The sequence below is a fragment of the Tyto alba genome, unplaced genomic scaffold (assembly GCF_018691265.1).
Source record: "Tyto alba isolate M040663 unplaced genomic scaffold, T.alba_DEE_v4.0 Super-Scaffold_40, whole genome shotgun sequence".
NCBI lineage: Eukaryota > Metazoa > Chordata > Aves > Strigiformes > Tytonidae > Tyto > Tyto alba.
This window is the reverse complement of record NW_024881316.1, coordinates 10,190,392-10,209,994: the sequence shown is the minus strand read 5'-3', so window position 1 is coordinate 10,209,994 and position 19,603 is coordinate 10,190,392. Positions and strand designations below refer to the sequence as shown.

General features: G+C 43.7%; 1 protein-coding gene across 10 annotated transcripts in view; it reads right to left on the bottom strand.

Annotated features, from left to right (window-relative positions):
- Nucleotides 1–748: 748 nt before the first annotated feature.
- The window catches only part of BACH2 (BTB domain and CNC homolog 2), a 198,292-nt gene continuing 179,437 nt past the window's right edge, over nucleotides 749–19,603 (bottom strand). For all 10 annotated transcript variants that reach the window (XM_032989902.2, XM_042803531.1, XM_042803527.1 and 7 more), the window contains 2 exons: nucleotides 14,745–14,951; nucleotides 749–7,815 (listed from right to left, as the gene is read on the bottom strand). In XM_032989902.2, the coding sequence (XP_032845793.2) occupies nucleotides 7,336–7,815; nucleotides 14,745–14,951 (687 nt within the window). In that variant the 3' untranslated portion in view covers nucleotides 749–7,335. The remainder of the gene's footprint in view (nucleotides 7,816–14,744; nucleotides 14,952–19,603) is intronic.

Here is a 19,603-nt window from a genome sequence, read left to right as displayed (position 1 = left end):
CACAGCAGCATCCCAGCAAGCGTGTGGACCAGTGTAGGACCACTGGTCATACCACTCCCCCCTCCCCAGGTCTCCTCCTGCCAAGCTGCTGATCAGGCTCTCAGGTTGCAGACAGCCACGGAGAGGTGGCTGTCATGCATTTGGAAGGCCCAGAGAGCAAGAGTCCCCTGCCAGACCCTGCGCCCCACTTGTGGCAACGGCACCTAAGGCTGTTAGAATTTCTTCTTTCCTTTCTGGATCTTCTGCAGCGTAAGTGATGTTAATGGTCCATGGCACAAACTACTCCTTCAGAAAGGAACACTACTGTATTTGGGTCACAGGTTTTCAGCTCTATTTTGTTTCTACATAAACCTCTCTCAATTTCTGTTTTATTGTAAAGGGGAAACAAACCACAAGCTCTCCCCTTGCCTTCCCACACATACACTGACACTTCAGAAGACCAAAACAAAGACTTAGCAGAATTGCCTTAAGTTAAGCACTAGGGGAATAGATATAGCTACAGATTATTTGATCTTCCAAAACAACTTATTTAATCTTTGCAATGAAATACCCTTGGCTGTTTCTGCAGCAGATCAAAGATAACTGGATCCCTGGATCAGAGATGACTAGTGAATTAGCAATGGGACTGTGGGAGTCCAGAGATTCACTGGGCAGTATCAACCACATCTCCCCACCCTCCCGAATCTCACCTATGACCCGCGCGTTAACTGAGGACTGCAACACCAATTTCAGAGTCAAGATGAGTCGATTTACAATACATAATGATATGTCTTTATTTCATCAACAGAAATGGTGTCTAGACAAAATTCAGTTAACACTAGCAATTCAAATGAATGAAAAGGGTCGGGTTTTTTTTTTTTTTTTTTCCATTTTTGTTTTTTGCACAATACTGTATTTACAATGAGTAAATGATGTTTTAAATTCATTAGTTCATAGCAATGCTTTCTTCCAAAAAGGTAAAAATTCTTAGTAACAGAGAGTAAGCATCAACAGCCACCTCATTTATTTATACAATAAAAATCACAAGAAACCACAGTCACCTAGAAAAAAAATAAAGACAAGCTTAAGAACTAGTACAATAAAATGATGCATTGAATTAAGTTACATTAATCGCATAGAATTTGTGTAAAAAGTATGTAGAAAAAACACCTGATGTAACCTGTTACAGTCATTGACCAGTTATGAGAGGTACAGAGGGTTATACAGGTAGATATGTGTGAAAACTGTCCATACTGTTTGACCTGGGGAGGAAGAGAAGAGGGGTTGCACCCCCTTGCATACACTGATAAAACCCTGTTTTGAATATGGCCTCTGAAGTTTGTAAGGCATATATAAGAGGTGCACTTGTAACCAACTGGTTCTGGAACAAACTCTTAGGGCATCCCCACCCTTGAAATCAAAGGTGATGCTTGGAACTAGGAGTAAACAACCACGCATTGAATATCACCAAAGTGTTTAGTATCATTCCTGCTGGTCTGAGGGATCCAGATAGCTTCAGGCAGAGCAAACGTAGTAGTGAGAACAGGACTGAAACCATGCACGTTTCTCTCGGGTACGTCCCAAGTGCAGGGTAACGCCGGCCTGGGCGGGGGATCCCCGTCACAACCCCCGGCGTGGGGTAGCTGCTCCCTCCTCTGCCCACGTCCCCGAGGGTGGGCTCCTCTGGTTGCAGGGACGAGCCCAGCCGGTGATTGCAGACCCCGCTCGGCCCCCTCCAAAACGGAGGGGTCATTTGGGTTCGTGAGCCTGGGACCATCTCTGCTTCTAAGCGATCAGTGACATCAAACACTGCCAGTTGCCATTTCTATTTCAGGAGGCTAGTTTCTTTCTGCATGCCCTTAGTTAGCCAAAAGGGACAACAGCGGCACTGCACGAACCGTGCAGTGACTTTCACCTACGGAAAGGGCTCTGCCCACAGTCACTAAAATTTGTACGAGAACAGGAGCCATCTAACTGGCTTTTTAGCAGTCATTTGGTTAGGGTAATGACCTTATGAAAAGGTATTCTGAGCGTTCCTTCCTGCCAAAAAGCAATTTTATTTGCAAAAATGGCAACGTTATCTGCGTAACACCTTAAAATGCGTATCAATATTTGACTTCGATATAAATAATACCTATCTTGGTGGAGTGTAGGAAAATACTGTACACTTAGTCTTTGCAAGTAATGCCATTAAAATTTTGAGAATAAAAGGAATAATTATTCTACAGACCACCAACAATAGATCTTTTAAATATACACACAGTATTTGAACATATGCATATACACATATATTGTATTCTACAGCATCAGATCTGATGCCTGAGTCATTAAATACTCCAGGGAGTATTATAAATATACATATATGTATTATAAACAGGAAAATACACAAACACACACTCTGACTAGAATTATAGATGTATGTATACATACATACACACATGCATTATATATGGATGTAAAATTAACTTGGACTGTGTTGGCAGCGACAAAACTGAAACGAAGTCAAAATCTGTTGAGAAAATTTCTAGCAGGAAAGAGAGCATAAGTTCTTTATGTTAATAGTTTTAGTTTCACCTCACTTCCGATAAAAATAAACCGCTCCATACTTAGCAGATCCCCTCCTTATGCAAGGCCATCAGCTCTGCTGCTCATACTGAGATAAACCTTCTCTAGGCAGCCCTAAAATAGAGAATTTTAAAATGCTGCAGCCACGGGCTACAACGTTCACCCGGAGGCACCTCCAAATGCATCTCAGATGAGAAAAAAAAAGGTGAAAGCACCACTCCTTGTTGCAATGGTAGAGGACATGAAGTGGAGCAAAATGTGAGCTTGTGGAAACCCGGCAAATGTTCACTTTGTCTCACTGCAAAATTCACTACAGGCCTTCTATTCTGCAAATCCACCCCTCTCCCTCTCTTCACCACCACAGCAGTGGATTACAAAACACAAGTGAGGATGTGGTGTTGATTCTGGGATTGCAACGCTTCACCATGCGTTCTCCTAGTGGATCAGATTTAGTTTTATTACAGGATTATAGTGATTCCAGCATGCAGATTTGTTTTACTTATTAGGCAATCATAGAGTTACATATTAAAAAATCTAACTATATATCTAGGCATTTTAACTCCTATTTAAGCGTTCTTTAGAATACATACTTGAGGAAGTGTTGGATTCCAGATTAACGACCACACTATCAGCATTAATCATTTCTCTGGCAGCAGTTAATCCATTTAGCAAAGTTAGGTATCTAGTTCCCACTCTCCTTTTTAAAGAGAAGTAGCAGTTAGCATACTAATCACTGTGGCTTGCCTTTGCAGCACATTTTACTTCCTTGGGAAAAAAAAATAATATAAGGATTAGATCCAAAAAATATAGTGCATCTTAAAAGCAGCATATACCCTTAGAAAGACATTTAATAAATTACTTGTACAATATATAAAATAATATTTTTATACTGCAGCATCAAACTCTGACGCCTGAGTCATCACGTTAGGAAGTCTGTGATATAAATACTGGGATCTTCTGATAACACAGCCAACATTTTTGCTTTTGTTTTGCTTGTTTTCTGTTTTGTTTTCTCTCTTTTTTTTTTTCTTTTTCTTTTTTTTTTTTTTTTTTCCGCTACCTTTTTGTTCCAGAATCAGCTTGCAATGAGCTTTAATTGTGTTCAAGGCACCCCCAGAGAACGCAGAGAAACAAACACATTATATAGTGTAGTACTCACCTGACAAAGCGTAACAAGCCTAAATGAAATGAGGTTTCCTGGTGATACAAGTATAGCAATGGCAACGGAAAAGGAGCACTAGATACAGACTGGACAAAGCTTCAAGGACTCGCACGCCCACGAGAGCGGTGCAGTGCCCAGTGGGGAGACGGGGCCTCACCACGCCACTCCCAAGCAATGCCCCACAGGACCAACGCTGCATGTATCCTCTTGGACAAAAGCAAAGAGATTCTTACTTCAGATCATGCTGACCACTGGCCAAACTCTTAAAATTTATAAATATTGCAATCACTTTGCTTTGTTTTGCGTTTTTGTTTTTTTGTTTGGTTTTTTTTTTTTTTTTTTTTTTGTTTGTTTGTTTGTTTGTTTGTTTTTCCAATGGTATTCTTGTGGTCAGTTGTTTTGACCTCATGAGACAAGAATGGCTGGGTACGTCAACTGGCGTCCAGGTCTGAAACTAATTCTCCCCACGTCTTCCTTTAACGTCAGCCCTGTAATCACTTCGAGAGCAGCGTGGTTTGGAATAGCAAAAAAAACTCAAAACAAAATAGAAACAAAAAACAACCACCACTACCACCACCAAAAAAACCCCACTGAAAAACCATGATACATGTAAATATAGGAAGCCATGACACAAAATCAGCCACTTCTAATGGTAAAGAATGAAATCAAACATCTAGAAAAGCTTGTGGGGAAGGGAAAGAGAGAGACGAGAGAAAGGTTGAGGAAGAGACACTTATTTGAGCAGTGGTTTTAGATATCCGTTCCCAAGGTAGAGGAAATCAAGAGACCCAGCACCAGTATGAAGCCAGGTCAAACCTAAGAGCTGCAGCGCAATGGGTTGTGTGGGTGGGTTTTTTAAACCGTTGGAATGAGGTCAAGAGTACCAGTTGCACATGAGTTGTTAGTAGAGTAAATCTTCATGTCAGGAAGCAAGTTAAAACTTGGTTTTATACTCATAAAACATTCTATCTATTCATATATATAGGAGGTCACTTAAAAATAAAAAAGGCAACAGAAAAACATCTTTAAAATACTGTGTCAGTTGACCCTTCCCTCCCACCCACCCCCAGCCCCCCCAAGTAGCTATGACTCTATAATGTGATTCACATTTAGTTTTAAATTCTAACTTTCACCATGGTCTCATAGAAACAAAACTTCTCTGCGAAGCACAGAACTGCTTTGCAACGTCAACGAATTCAAAGGAAAATCAAATCCCGCCCTCCCTGCCAAAGAGCCTCTCAGTCAGTTACCTGCAAAAGATGGCTGGGAGGGGGTTCAGATATTTTTAGGTTAAGCTCTTTTAAAAAGAAAGGATGACTCCTCCCCCTTTTTCAACCGTGCGAACTAGGAGTTTATGGCATTTGTATATTTTTGAACATTTAAAGGTAAGGATTTTGTACAGTAATGATTAATACTTAAACATAAATATTCTCCTACATTATATACTAGTTTTTCTTTGTACATGCGGGGAAAAAAACGTATTTTCAACAAACATGGCACATGCTATATGCATTTCCTCCTCGGTAGCTTGGCTACAATAGTTTGGGTGAAGAGGATAAAAGCAAGACTTTGTGGCGAGTAGGCGACGGTCCATGAGCACAGTCTGCAGATGGAAGAAGAGGAGAGAGGGAGCTGATTCCTCCTCCAGGGTCAAGATGCTGATCTACTGAGTGCCTCAAAAAACCACCAGCGCACACCTCTAGTGTAAACGTTAGCGCAGAAGACCACATTATCGCTTAGTGCTTCTGAAAAGCTGCTTCCCCACACTTTTTTTTTTTTTTTTTTTTTTTTTTTTTTTAAATAGGTGTGAATAGCTGGTCATTTTTTTCAGCGAGAACAAACAATATCAGCCAGTAAAGCACATGACAGTTGTCATCGATAAAGCCACGCAACCTGGCACACGTAGGGTAAAGAACCACAAAATAAAAACTCAGTACACTTAGAATAATAATTATTGAAAAAAGCATTAGGAGGGTGTTTTTCTGTCTACACTGTACATACAGATGTTATGCTTGGAAAGCTGCTGTCTCACACAGTCATAACATGAGTCAACATTGCTTAAGATACAAATCCAATACAGTTACAACTAAACCAATTCACTGAGTAGTCTCCTTCGAGACAGCGCTCTTTTAGCTGCGGTTTGTGCTGAGAGGATCCTGGAACACAAGAATTTGACGGGTAAGCGACCGAATCGGGTGTTGGCAGATGTATGTTTTGCTCTTAGAGGATACAGTGCTAACTTGACTTCTGTAAGGAAACCAAAGTCAACAACTAGGGGTCTGATCCTGCAACTCCGCCTACCCAGGCAGGATCACTGACTTCACCAGACCCACCTCTGCAGCTCGGGTCTGGTGAGGAAAACAGGTAATGTCTGAGGACAGCTGAGGTGAGGCTCTGGGGACTAGCCGGAGCAGCAGTTGCTTCCTTCCATGAGTAAAGGATGCAGAGTAGGGCTGGAGAAAAAGCCCCCCCCCCCCCAAGTGTATTGATGTGATCTCCATTTGCTTTACTTCGTGGAACGTATGATGAACTGATCCAGTTGTCAAATACTTTTTTCTCTAAAGAGTGAAATGTACTTTCCCCTATAAGAATCCAAAAGCATCATTAACAGCACTTAAACTTGGTTTGTGAAACAGAAAGAAGTCTGAATATAAAAATAATTCAAGCAGATTCTCTTTACAAATTGTATAGTGAATTCAGTATTTGGCAAGACCGTTTTTACTACATAATGAGCTCCTGAGTGTTTGTCTATTAGCTAAAACTTTCCTATTTTCTTTAAGCCATAAAGCAAAGAAAACCATATACTCAAGTTATACTGAAGTCACGACTTCATTTATGAAAAGAGGTTTGACCAGAAACTCAGTGCAAGTGGCAAAGTTGACCATTACTGTACAGTATCTGCAAGAAAATAAAATAACTCCACATTGCTCAATTGGCACAAAATGGCTGTGCCAAAAAAATTGTCTATAATAAAATCTCAAATAAGTTTCCAACATTAAAATTTTATAAATAAGTACAAATCGAATGATATTGCTGAACTGCGAACTGAGGAAAAAAAATTATTGTGTAACAAGTTACCAAACTAGTTCTAGCATTGAAGACAAAAAGGAATGTTGGAACTTGTTTATACAATAGAAATGAAAGCTTCCAGTTTGTAGGATGAGAAAAATTGAGGCATGCAGGGACTTTTGCATATGGATATATATATTTTATATATATTATATATAATATGTACAGTTTAGCTATAAAACTTTGATGTGTAAAGAAGCTGTCTTCAATGAAAAATTGAACATTCAGAGGAAATTCCTGAGTTAGGGTTTTGTGACATGGGCCACTGAGAAAAAAGCTGCGGTTGGGTCCTCAGAGGTGTTATGTCCATCCCTGTTAAGATTGAAATCAACATACAAAAACAGACAGTGTTGCCACTGCTTCGTTCCCTGCCTGAGCAAGGGATAGCACCATTGTGAAGAGAACTCCTGCTTGTAGAGAGGAGGGAATACTTAAAAACAGTATTGCTGCTAAGACCACTGTAGTGTGCACCAAATAACGTTCTTCTAGACAACAAATGAACACTGCCACTGGCTGACTGAAGAACACCTGACCAGGTGTAACGTTAAGGTTACAAGTCACTAGGTGTAATCTTTCCTAGGTTGTTCATCTGTTGTACATTTATCAGTCATTTCCTGACAGAAGTCTACCGTGACCGTTTGGCTGCTCTGCTCTGGTGGAAGCTCTCTCTCGGGGTAAGTACCTGTGTCGGCTCCTTCCAACCCCCCGCCGGCCGAACAATTTTCTGAGATGTTGTTGGGCAGCCAGGGCGCTCCCAGTTGCAACGAGCCTTGCTCTGAGCAGCACTGCATGCTTTCCCCGACGCACTGGGAGGTCACCAGGCTCTGCTCCACGCCAGCTGGGGAGGGGCTGATGGAGGTGGCTGGCTGGAGATCCATGGGTCTGAGAACGGGGCAGTATCGGTGGAGAGCTTGGATCTGTTCCGGGCTCTGCATGTCTCTACACACTTCTTGGGAAAGACATGAGAAGTTGTCTAACAATTCTCCCATGCTTGCTTTCAGCTGGTTCCTTTCTGAGAGCAATTTCTCTTTCTCACACACCTGAAAAAGAAAGAAGGCGTCTTAGGTTGAGGAAGGGCCATCTGCCAGCTTCACACTCTGGGCACTTACGCAGCAATACTCAAGAAGAACACCAACGGGTTCCCAGTTATTTTTATATGGGCAGAGGAAAAGTCACAAAGACATCAGGTATTTGACCACCATGAGGTCTGTGTGCGCTGCAGTCTGGGAAACATCTGGAGAAAAACATTTGAGTTGGAAGAGGATAGAGTCACAAGTTACTCCCAAGAGACTGTTGGTTCCCTTTATAGACTGAAGCTGCTTGGTGGATGATACAAAAAAACTCTGAAAGTTTTCAAACATTTTGATGGAGAAAAGCCATAACCCATCTAAACAGCAAGAAAACAGGGTTCAGTTCCTGAAGGTGAGTATATGCCACAGAAGTTCAGTTCACTCTTTAACTGCCGGGTCGGTCAGTCAAGCTGGGTGCCCCCGCCCTGGCCCCTGTGGCAGCTGAACCACTGTTACCCCCGAGAGGTGTGTTATTCAGAGGAGAGGATCTGAATGTGTGCTCTGTGGCCTGCACCACGGTTCGCTTTCTTATGTCCTGATGCTTAATGTTTTGGGTTTGACCCCATCAAGATATTTTCATGAAGGCGAACGTGAAAACCCTGAAGGTTGGTGGAATTCTTAACACTCAGTACAAGAAGCTCAATGTCATTTCGCCTTTGCTCAGGCTCTGCCTCCTGGGCTCCCAAATGTCCTCCCCTACCAACATTTAGCTCGAGCGTTTTCAGTTTCACTGTGTCAGCGGGCTGCTCTAGGAGGGGGGCAGGTGAGAGGCAGACAGTACTGGTGAGGAGGACAAGCGAGAGAGTCTGGTGGGGCTTACTTTTTTCATGCAGGACTCTCAATCTGGGAAAACGAGCTCAGGTTGTTCTGCACCCAACAAACCACTGGTAAGGCCCCCAGCCCTAACCAGCGCAGGGTGCTGTGCGATGTGCTGTGGGGGGAGTCATCTCCAGCTTAGACCACACATGGCTGGCAAGCCCCCCGTGGGGTGAGTGCTGCCCTCCCCGTGCTCAGGAGGCAGACTCGGGGTGGGGGGTTAGGCACAGTGCCAGACCCAGCCTGGGGTTTCACTTCTGAAAACTGGCGTTGACTCAGTGCAGACTGATTGGGATGGTCCTGCTGCATGCAGCTTAAGGGAGTAGATGAGGTTTTGCAGAATACCAGAGCTATTTCCAGATCTGAGCTGGCCCCTAAAGCAGCGCAGCCATATATCTCACCTAGTAACACTGATAAACCCAAGCTGCCTTGGCATCTGAAGTGTGAAAACTCCACAAGTCAGATAATCCAACTATGGGTGGTTGTTGACAGCTGATAGTATTGTCCTGGGTCCAAAGCCCGGACTGGAAACATACAGCTGTGTGAATGAGAAAGAGAGCAGTGCACATGAAAAGAACCAACTGCTAAAATATTGACAAATCTATCAAGAAAGCATAAAAATAATAAAAAAATAAACAGATGCTCAAGTACATCTTGAGATAATGAATTATGGAAGAGAATATGCTGTGAGTTTGCAGGGAAAAAAGGGAATGTGAGTGGGTAGATGGATGAGTGAGGGAAAGCAGGCAAAAAAAAATTACCTATCAAACGCGGAGGATACAACCATTTCACTCACTGTCTGCTGTGAAACCATCTGTGTCAAGATGGGTGACTTACAGGAAGTTACTGCAGGGGGAGAAAGGGGTCTTTCATAAAAAAACCCCAGCTGAGTGAAAAACCCTTAAACTCTAGTACCATTACATAATTCAGGAGACTGGAAATTACTGGTCATGAAGTGGACAGAAGATGACAAAGGAATTTCCAGTGCTCATGTACTGTGTGAAGTCAACTCAAGTTTCACTGATGGTTCTCCTAAGAGTAAAAGTAAGATCCTGAAGCAGACTACCTTCTTGGACAGCATGCATATGGGGGGAGGGCAGGAGTGCTTGAAAGGCAAAGTTAAAGTTGCATGAGTTTAATTTTGTAACTTTATGCTCTTGTACACCTTGTGACTGCCTTTTTTACAAATGTCCTTTTTTCAGAATTAGGCACCTGATCCCACAGAATTGTTTAGGTTAGAAAAGACCTTTAAGATCTTTGAGTCCAACTGTTAACCTAGCACTGCCAAGTCCACACTAAGCCATGCCCCTAAGCACACGTCTACACATTTTTTAAATACATGCAGGGATGGTGACTCCACCACTTCCTTGGGCAGCCTGTTCCAATAACCCTTTCGGTGAAGAAATTTTTTCTAACATTCAATCTGGGAGAACAGACCAACACCCCCCTCGCTGCAGCCCCCTTGCAGGTAGCTGTAAAGAGCGGTAAGGTCTCCCCTCAGCCTCCTGTTCTCCAGGCTAAACAACCCCAGGTCCCTCAGCTGCTCCCCATAAGACCTGTGCTCTAGACCCTTCACCAGCTTTGTTGCTCTTCTTTGGACACACTTCAGCACCTCAGTGTCTTTCCTGTAGTGAGAGGCCCAGAACAGAACACAGTGTTCGAGGTGCAGCCTCACCAGCGCTGAGTACAGGGGTGCGATCACTTCCCTGGTCCTGCTGGCCACACCATTTCTGATACAGGCCAGGATGCTGTTGGCCTTCTTGGCCACCTGGGCACACGGCTGCCTCATATTCAGGTGCACCTGATCCCCTCATCCAGATCACTGACAAACATATGAAAGAGAACTGGCCCCAGTGCTGAGCCCTGGGGAACACCACTTGTGACTGGCCACCAACTGGATTTAACTCCATTCACCACAACTCTCCAAGCCCGGCCAGCCAGCCAGTTTTTAACCCAGTGAAGAATACACCCATCCAATCCAAGAACAGCCAGTTTCTTCAGAAGAATGCTGTGGCAAGTGGTGTCAAAGGCTTTACTGAAGTCTAGGTTGACAATCTCCTTTCCCTCATCCACTATGCAGGTCATCTTGTCATAGAAGGAGATCAGGTTAGACAAGCAGGATCTGCCTTTCATGAACCCATGCTGACTGGGCCTGATCACCTGTTTGTCCTGCATGTGCTATGCGATGGTGCTCAGGATGATCCGTTCCGTAACCTTCCCTGGCACTGAGGTCAGACTGACAGGACTGTAGTTCCCCAGATCCTCCTTCCAGCCCTTCCTGTAGATGAGCATCACATTTGCTAACCTCCAGTCAATGGGGACCTCCCCATTTAGCCAGAGCTGCTGATAAATGATGGAAAAGTGGCTTGATGAGCACTTCTGTCAGCTCCCTCAGTACCCTTGGGTGGATCCCATCTGCCCCATAGACTTGTGTGTGTCTAAGTAGTATAGCAGGTCACTAACCATTTCCCCTTGGATTACAGGGGCTTCATTCTGCTCCCCGTCCCTGACTTCCAGCTTAGGGGGCTGGATACCCAGAGAACAACTAGTCTTACTATTAAGGACTGAGGCAAAAAAAGCATTGAGTACTTGAGCCTTTTCTTCATCCTTTGTCACTATGTTTCCGCTCACATCCAGTAAAGGATGGAGATTCTCCTTAGCCCTCCTTTTGGTGCCAGTGTATTTATAAAAACATTTTTTATTGCCTTTTACAGCAGTAGCCAGATTAAGTTCCAGTTGGGCTTTTGCCCTTCTAATTTTCTCCTTGCAAAACTTCATGACATCCTTGTAATCCTCCTGAGCTGTTTGCCCCTTCTCCCAAAGATCATAAACTCTCCTTTTTTTCCTGAGTTCCAGGCAAAGTTCTGTTCAGCCAGGCCGGTCTTCTTCCCCACCAGCTCCTGCTTCAGCACATGGGGATGTTCTGCTCCTGCCCCTTTAATATTTCCTTCTTGAAGAATGTCCAGTCTTCCTGGATTCCTCTGCCATTCAGAACTGCCTCTCAAGGGACCCTGTCAACCAGGCTCCTAAACAAGCCACAGTCTGCCCTCTTGAAGTCCAGGGTAGCAGCTTTACTGACTCCCCCCCACTCCCCTTCTCCAAGAATCGAAAACTCTGTAATTTTGTGATTGCTATGTCCAAGACGGTCTCCAACCATCACATCACCCACAAGTCCTTCTCTGTTCACCAACAACAGGTCCAGCAGGGCACCCTCCCTAGTTGTCTCACTCACTACATATTGCTACTTACTTAAGCTCAGCTTGCTAAATAGAGACTTCAACATTTCTTTTGAAGAATCCTGAACCTCAAAGGGGTTTTGATTCCTGAAATACATCAGGGATCAGGCCTGCAAGGTCACTCATATGTTTCATTCATTTCCCTGAGATGTGCGTGTGTGCTGGGGACAGAAGGGGATTTAAAAAAATTATTTTCCCTATACACAGTTGATTATGTTAGACAATAATGGTAATGTCACAAGAATGAGTAAAGCCAATGAACCCAAATTAATTTTCAAGTGCAGGCTATAGGTATCAAGCTGAATCCCCCCTCGCAGCTAGTCTAGCCCTTAGAGTGCTGCTCCTGGTGCTCTGCTCTGGAGAACCAGACATGTATTCCTCCCATCACCAGATCAGTGTAGAGGGATGGGCACGTGCAGCCAACACTGAACCTGCTTCTCCTGACAACCTGAAAGAGGAGCTGCTCTTCCACCCTGCAGAACCTCTGACTCACCCCCCATGTCCTGTAGATTATACTTGGTGCAGGAAGCAGTTGCTCACTATTTTGTTTATCTTTGATGTTTTATTTGTTTTGCATCAGTGGAGCACTCTGAACAATGTTTTGATTTCTGGTTTTTTTTTTTTTTTTTTTTTTTTTTTTTTTTTTTCCCCAGGGCTTCAGCAGCACAGGCTTTGCAAGTCTTGATGATTTAAGCCTCCCAACCAGCTTGTGGGGTCAGTGTCACCTCCCTGTTACAGATGGGAAGCAGACAGGCACAGGCAGTAAGTGAGTAACCCAAAGTCATGCGGCTTTCTGCCATTTGTGAGGTGACAGTAACTCAGCTTCTTCCAACAGATCCCTGTCTCTTTCACGCTACGTTTGCTACAGCCTGAGCAGAGAACGACGCACAATGAAGCCTACACTAAAGGCCACTTTCAACACTCAACCTGTTATGACAAGAACAAGAAGTACCCCGCTTTCCAGACCTGCTAAGTTCAACAGCATGTTTTAAATGTGCACAGACATTTAAATCAAAGACTCCAAATGACCTTTAATTTTAATTGAAGCTAGGTACACAGAGATCTCAGTAAGGAAATCAACTTCTGCTCCTTTTGTTTAATCTAGGTGCATGAATTAATTTATCACTCAAACCCCTGGATATTCCAAGACTGGGTTTAATGCTAGATTCCTAAATCTATGATGCATAATACAATTAAACTGTCCAGTCCTGCACGCTGCACACCCACACTTCTTATACCAGCTGAACTGGGACTATTACATTATTTTTGATGTCTCAGAAAACTTTTGGGACTTTTAAACAGATGAGGAGGTGCTAGCCCATTTTGAAGTTCCAGTGTTGCATTTCTCTGGCTGAGTGACACCCTGCAGACATGTCTTCCTCCCTGACCCTTTACTCAAGCCATTTTTTCATTGTGTACCAGCTTGCTTTCTCAATGGGCAAGGGATGGCAGGGGAAGAGAAGCAGGGCCCTCAGACCACAGGGGCACTGTCACAAAGGAGAGGAGTTTTTGCAGATAAGGTGCCTATAGCTAAGATGTTTACATCTGACATGGCTCCCCACGTGATCTTGTTTAGTGATGGAGAGAAACAGGCACTTCTGGGCTGTGTGTCACCTCAGCTGCAGGATGAGACAAATGGGACTTGACAGGTATCTCCTTCTTCTCACTGACTATAAAGGCAACCAGTACAACTAGCTCCAGCACAGGTCTCCATACTGTAGACATCTGTGTTTAGTCACCCAAACCGCACATGGACTCATGGTATGAGTCCATAGCATGACTGAAAGACAGAGGAATTTCCTGAGCAGCCATTTAGCCTTGCTCCAGTCACCTCACTGCTTTAGATAAAAATGTGGTAGCACTGTCCACTGACACCTTGGCACACAGGAGACCCATCGGCAGCTGTGCTCTGGCCAGTGAGTAGGGCATGCTTTGCTCTCCTCTCCACAGCAGACTACTGCCAGAGACACATGTCAAGGAGGGTTGGGGCAAACTAACCGTTGTCACCTGAACTCAGTGCATGGGATGTGAAGGCCAGTGCACTGTGGAGTGGGAACAGGCCTTTTGTGTTAAGTGGTCCTTGATTCATGACGGGGGGTGTTCAGTCCATGGCACATCAGAAGTGTTAGAGTGAAGATGACAGCAGGAGCAAGGAGGAACCTGTCATCTTATAGACCTGCACCAAGGGATGGCCACTTGACTGGATACTCACACTTCTGGCTTTTCACTTGCCTTGCCATTTCTGCCATTTGCTCAGTCAACGAAAGAGCTGAAGAAAAGGCATAGTGAGCCAAAACATCCTGAAAACGCTGAGCTGCCTTCTGGCACACCAAAGAGAAGGAAAATCTCTCTGTAGGGAAGAAACTGGCCCTGCCACACCATTGTTTGGACCAGACAACCTCTGAAGGTCTCTTTGTACCTACCTGTTTTAAGCACTCCACGAATCTCTGACCAGTGGACTGTTATGGTAGTTAGGCATGGAAATGGGGCTTGGATGAGAAAATGCATTTGTGGATGCACTGTAAGTACTGTGGATAAGTTAAACTGCAAGAAGGGAGTTGTGATATACGCTTCTCTCCTCTTCTAACTCAGTCAACAATCTGCTCTTGAGATATCAAAATAAAGAGATATCTATGTCTCATTCCACTGGAATTTTGTGTTTTCTAGATATATTATATATATACATATATTAATATATTTTTGTAAATTCAATTTTCATATTAGTGGCTCTGCTTACTTATGTACAAACTGACTGAACTCACTAAACTCTGGACAGAAATTGCTGTCAGTGCCCTGCAAGCTGCGGTGCAAGGGTGAGTGGGGCCACAGCGAGAGCACACAACTCACCAACTTGCGGATTTCACATTCTAGGTTCTGAATACAGTCCAGTTTCCTCTTGCGGCAGCGCTGAGCTGCAATTCGGTTCTTGCTGCGCCGGCGGACGTCGTGGATGAACTCGAGCTGCTCTGAGGTTAGCTTGTGCATCTTTATCATCATCTGGAAATCATTCCTTGGAAGATCTGTGATTTGATCAACAGGAAAAGGAAGTTTCACCTAAAACAAACAAATACAAGACAAGAGCAAAGAGTCATATTTTGCTTGCTGAATGCAAGCCGAACAACAGTGAGCGGAAGGGTGACTACCAAAGATGCCTCTCCCTAAATAAACAACAGACAAGTTTTACATTGAGCAAGTTTTTAACACTCCCTTATGGCACATTGTGAAGGCCCAGCTGGTAAGGATCAGATCAAATCAGCAATACAGATGAATCCTAGGTAAAAATTTAATCTTTTGAAAAAGCTCTAATAACAGATCTCCTTGTATTAAAAAGAAGACTCTGTCCACTAAGAGACAGAGCCTTTTGGAAACAGTAAAGTACCTTGCTGCTATTAATTTCAAACTAGTTTCAAGGAACAGACTATTAACGCAGCAGGAAACCTGTCTCTGCACAGCCTGCAGGACTGAAAGTTTGATTAGGTGTAAGGTTAAAAATGCAACCTGACACCTCAAGTGGATGAAAAATACCATACTGCAATTAGGAAAGGTGGCCTAATCAACATTGCAACTGAGAAGTACACCACATATGAAGAAAGGGTCAGGAGTGTGACAGGGCATATCCTACTCTGCTAAAATGTATACATTTTGAAATAAACCAGTATTTGCTGACATTCTAATACTTTTGTAGATTGAACAGCACCCAAGCTGCATTTATTGAAAAAAACACCCAAACAGTCTAAAACCTCAGTTATTTGTAGTGAAACATTTTTCCTTTGGGCTATGAACTGCCATGCTGTTTTGACCGTATACCATGCGACAGTAGCTCCGGATTCTGTCTTCAAGAATTCCACCCATCTCTCCAGTTCCTACCAATTATGCCTTAAAGCAAAGCAAAACACAAAGCTCCTGGCAGCTTGAAGCGATGAATGCATGATGTCTCAAAACCTGGAGAATGGTGGATGACTTCTGTTAGCTCTTTTTCCCCAAACCTATCAGCTTTCTCAAATCAAAGTAGCTTGTAGCTTGAGACTGATAACATGACTATCAAAAAAATACCATTGCTCGGTGGACTGCTGTGTCTGGCCGTCAAATAAGAATCAGTGGACAAAGCTGAATGAAGGAGAGGATGACTAACTCGATTGACCCCCCTTCTTTTTTTGAGTCATACCCACACTGCCCAAAAGATGGCAGTAAATATTTACATTTCTGTCCCCATTCGGTACAATCTGACCTCTCGAACAGGAAGACTTTTACACACTCAGGCTAGCAAAGAATGTCCAACATATATTGCTCCAGCCAAGCAAAAGATAGGGGTTGAAAAGGTTCTTTTGATATTTAAAATGTGGTTACCGTCTTCAAACAGTGCACTTCAATTATTTGCAGATAAAGAAAATAACAGCACAGTTTAAAAATCAGTTATTTTCATTGAAGAGCCGAGTTTGTATATGCAGAACAGTTTGCTGAGGACACATGTACACAAACACACAGTGGTGGCCTCTGGCATTGACAGTCACGGACCCTCACCAGGTACCCAGACCTGCCGGTAACCAGCTCCTCGCCTTGTTTATGAGCTCGTGTTTTCTTGCGCTCTTCCATCACTGCTCTGTGCACCTCCAAGCCTGGGCCACGTGAAGTTCAGTGCAAACACCTACTGCATCTTTTCAGACAGTTTCATGCCCGGAATATTGTCCCTCTGCCCCGTGTGTCTGGGCACTGCTTCGTAACACACTACCTGACAGGTCAATTTAAACCAGCAACCAACACCAAACACTGCTCCAATCCCCCCCCAAATCCCTGCTTGTACACACAAAGGCTGACCTTAGGCACGATGATGTGGACTACCTTGTTTACAGACTGCTAACTAATGACATGAAACCTGTTCGATTTCCCCTCCCTAGCCTTTGGACGGTCAACATAAACTCGGTGTCACCTGCTTTTCTCTCAAGCTTCAACCAGGGCCTGAAAATGAAAACAGCCTGTGCTTTCCTCTGAAAGACACCACAGTTTCACTGCAAAAACAGTCCTTTCACATTCCTGGTTTTTCCTTATTTTCATAAGTCCAAAGCGGAAAGCAATGTTAACTTTATTTCTCCCTCCCTCTTCCTTTCAAAACATATTTACTTTTGCAAGGAGATGGGCTTGCAGCTGGAAAGGGAATGAAAGGGAAGCAACTTAAATCTGTCAGGTAGAAGTCACTGCAGGGAAATGTGAAAATAAATAGAAACAGATTCATAAAAAAAAAAAAAAAAACAACAGATTGAAAATAAAACCATCTACACAGCAGGCCAGAGACTGCTATCAGTAAACCCAGCATAATCCCACTCCTGTCATAGGCAGCACTGAGCAGGATTAAAAACGTGAAAGGGAGAGTGGAAGTGAGTCAGACTCATTTCCTTCACCATTCACAGCATTTTTATTGCCTGTCTCCCTCTCCGCAATTAGCTGTCAACTGAAAAAAAAAACACCAAGCCTTTGGCACAGACACAGTGAATAACTGCGCCAGGGTACTGCTGCAGTGAGAGACCGGTGGTGTTTTACATCGGCACCGGGCAAGATTCTCAGCTGGTATTTGTCACAACAGAGAGGTAAGTCAATTTGCAAGAGCCGATGGCTGTGTCATGGGTGGGATTCATCTGACACACTTGAGAGCCACCTGAAATGATGGGCTGGGACTAAGTGTCCAGGTCCCTGCTGCTGGCGTCAAGAACAGAGAGGCCTTTGGATGGCAATGCATCCCACACGGCTTCTCCCTCCTCCTGGCTGCAGAAGGAGTGGGGATGAGACTTAGAAAAGATGCTGCATCTTACAGAAGCTAAGGTAGGTGAGAGAAACCTTACCTCAGGTGTCTGAAAACGGACAGTCAATCTTTTCCAAGGTGTGTAAGGAAAACCCGGGAAGTACGTTCTCTTGTAAAGTTTTCTTTTTAATAACTATGAATTTTATACAGGAAATTACTGTATACTCTTTCATTTGGACTATTTCAAATTAGAAATGTAAGCAGGATCCCTACTCCTTTTAGGAGTTATTCCAGCCAGAGCTAACCTCACAGAGCTCTAAAATCATCCCTATCAGCACCATTACTCTTTCCATGCATTTTTACACCAACAGCAGAAGCTCTGTTTCCACCACACAACAAATAAACTAGCACTTTCCACCACTGCTGCAGCCTCTATTGCCCCCAACTCTGGCTGATGCACCCCTGAGAGGACAGACAACCCACTCTGGTGAAAAACGAAAACTTGTTTATGATTTTGTGGCATTTTTTCCTCCTGTATTAGCATTAGGATGCCAGTGTAAATGGCATTGCTTTGACTGGCTAAGTAACAGCAGCAGGGACAGCCATTGACTCAACACATAAAAGGCCCATATATAACCAATTAATTCCTTCAAGCTTCACAAGTTAGTGCCAGCTTGAATCATATGCCAGTTACTGCTGTGTCGCTCATATATTGTACTAGTTACTGCTGCTGCCCCTCTCTCCCCTCTCTTTTTCTCTGGAAGAAAGGAAAGGACCAAGGCCCCATATTCACATTAAAACATAAATGACAAGTGTTGGGAATTTCCTTATCACATGATTAATATTAGAAGAACATCTTTTGCTCTTCCTTTGTATCTAAATTTCAGCATCACCTTCCTTAAGCTGCCAAGTGCTAGTAAAAACAGTGAACTTCCCAAGCGTGGTTTAATATCACAGTAATGAAAAAAGATTCATGTATTATTTATAAGAAAAAGCAAACATTACGTAATGGCATGAGAGGGTGGAACTCAAGGTACCGGCTTGACCTTTATAACTAGTTCAAAATCTTGTTTAGTTCCTCCATAGTTTTGTAAAACTGTTGCCTTAATGTCCTTAAATTCAAAGCCAGAGTTATTGAAAGCCTCTGACACTTAAAATTGCACAGCCCTTGGAAAGCTCTCAAGACACACCCAAGCAATCTAGCACAGGGGCTGAATCATAACAATGCTTTTTTGATGTAGAAAGGGGTAATTTGCTTCACACAGAAGTGCCCAACACATTAATGACCCTTTTCCTAGTATCTTCCTTAGCGTGCAAGTCTGTCTTCCACAAATGCTCATGAAGAAATTCATCCCAGGACAGGAACTGAGGTGTGTCCACCTTTTGTTAGGGGCTTGATTGCCTACACACTATTTCAGGCACCACCTGTGGTCCCACAGAATAGGGACCCACATGATTTCACTTGGACAGAGGCTATCTAAGAAGCATAAAGCCAATGGGCCACACTTGGTGTAAGAGAGAGGACAGGCAGGATGCACTCTCACCGGTTTCCTCACCCTGCTGTCTACCGGCATAAGTAAAGCCTTCAAAAAACCTCTTCTTTTCAGGTGCCCAACACAACGAGATGACAGAAGACTGAAAGAGGGGAGCCCAGGCAGTGAAGATCTACCATTGTGTCAGCAAACCAGGTCCGAAATGGCCTTGATCAGCAGGTTCCACTGCAAACAGTCCTCTTTGCCACAACATAACCGCTGGCCGTGTAGTTGCCCAACGTCAACTTCAGCCAAACCTCCTGAGGGCCACAAGAGGAGTTTGGGTCAGAAAATGCTGCCTGAGAGGGCACTGATATGCACTTAGTGGAGGCAGCCTGGGTAACCTTTTCATTTGCCACCTGCTTCACAGAACTGGGGTAAGGGGCTAGTCCCATGGCTGAGGGCTTTAACCCAACAGTCAAGAGAGGTGAACGGAGTTC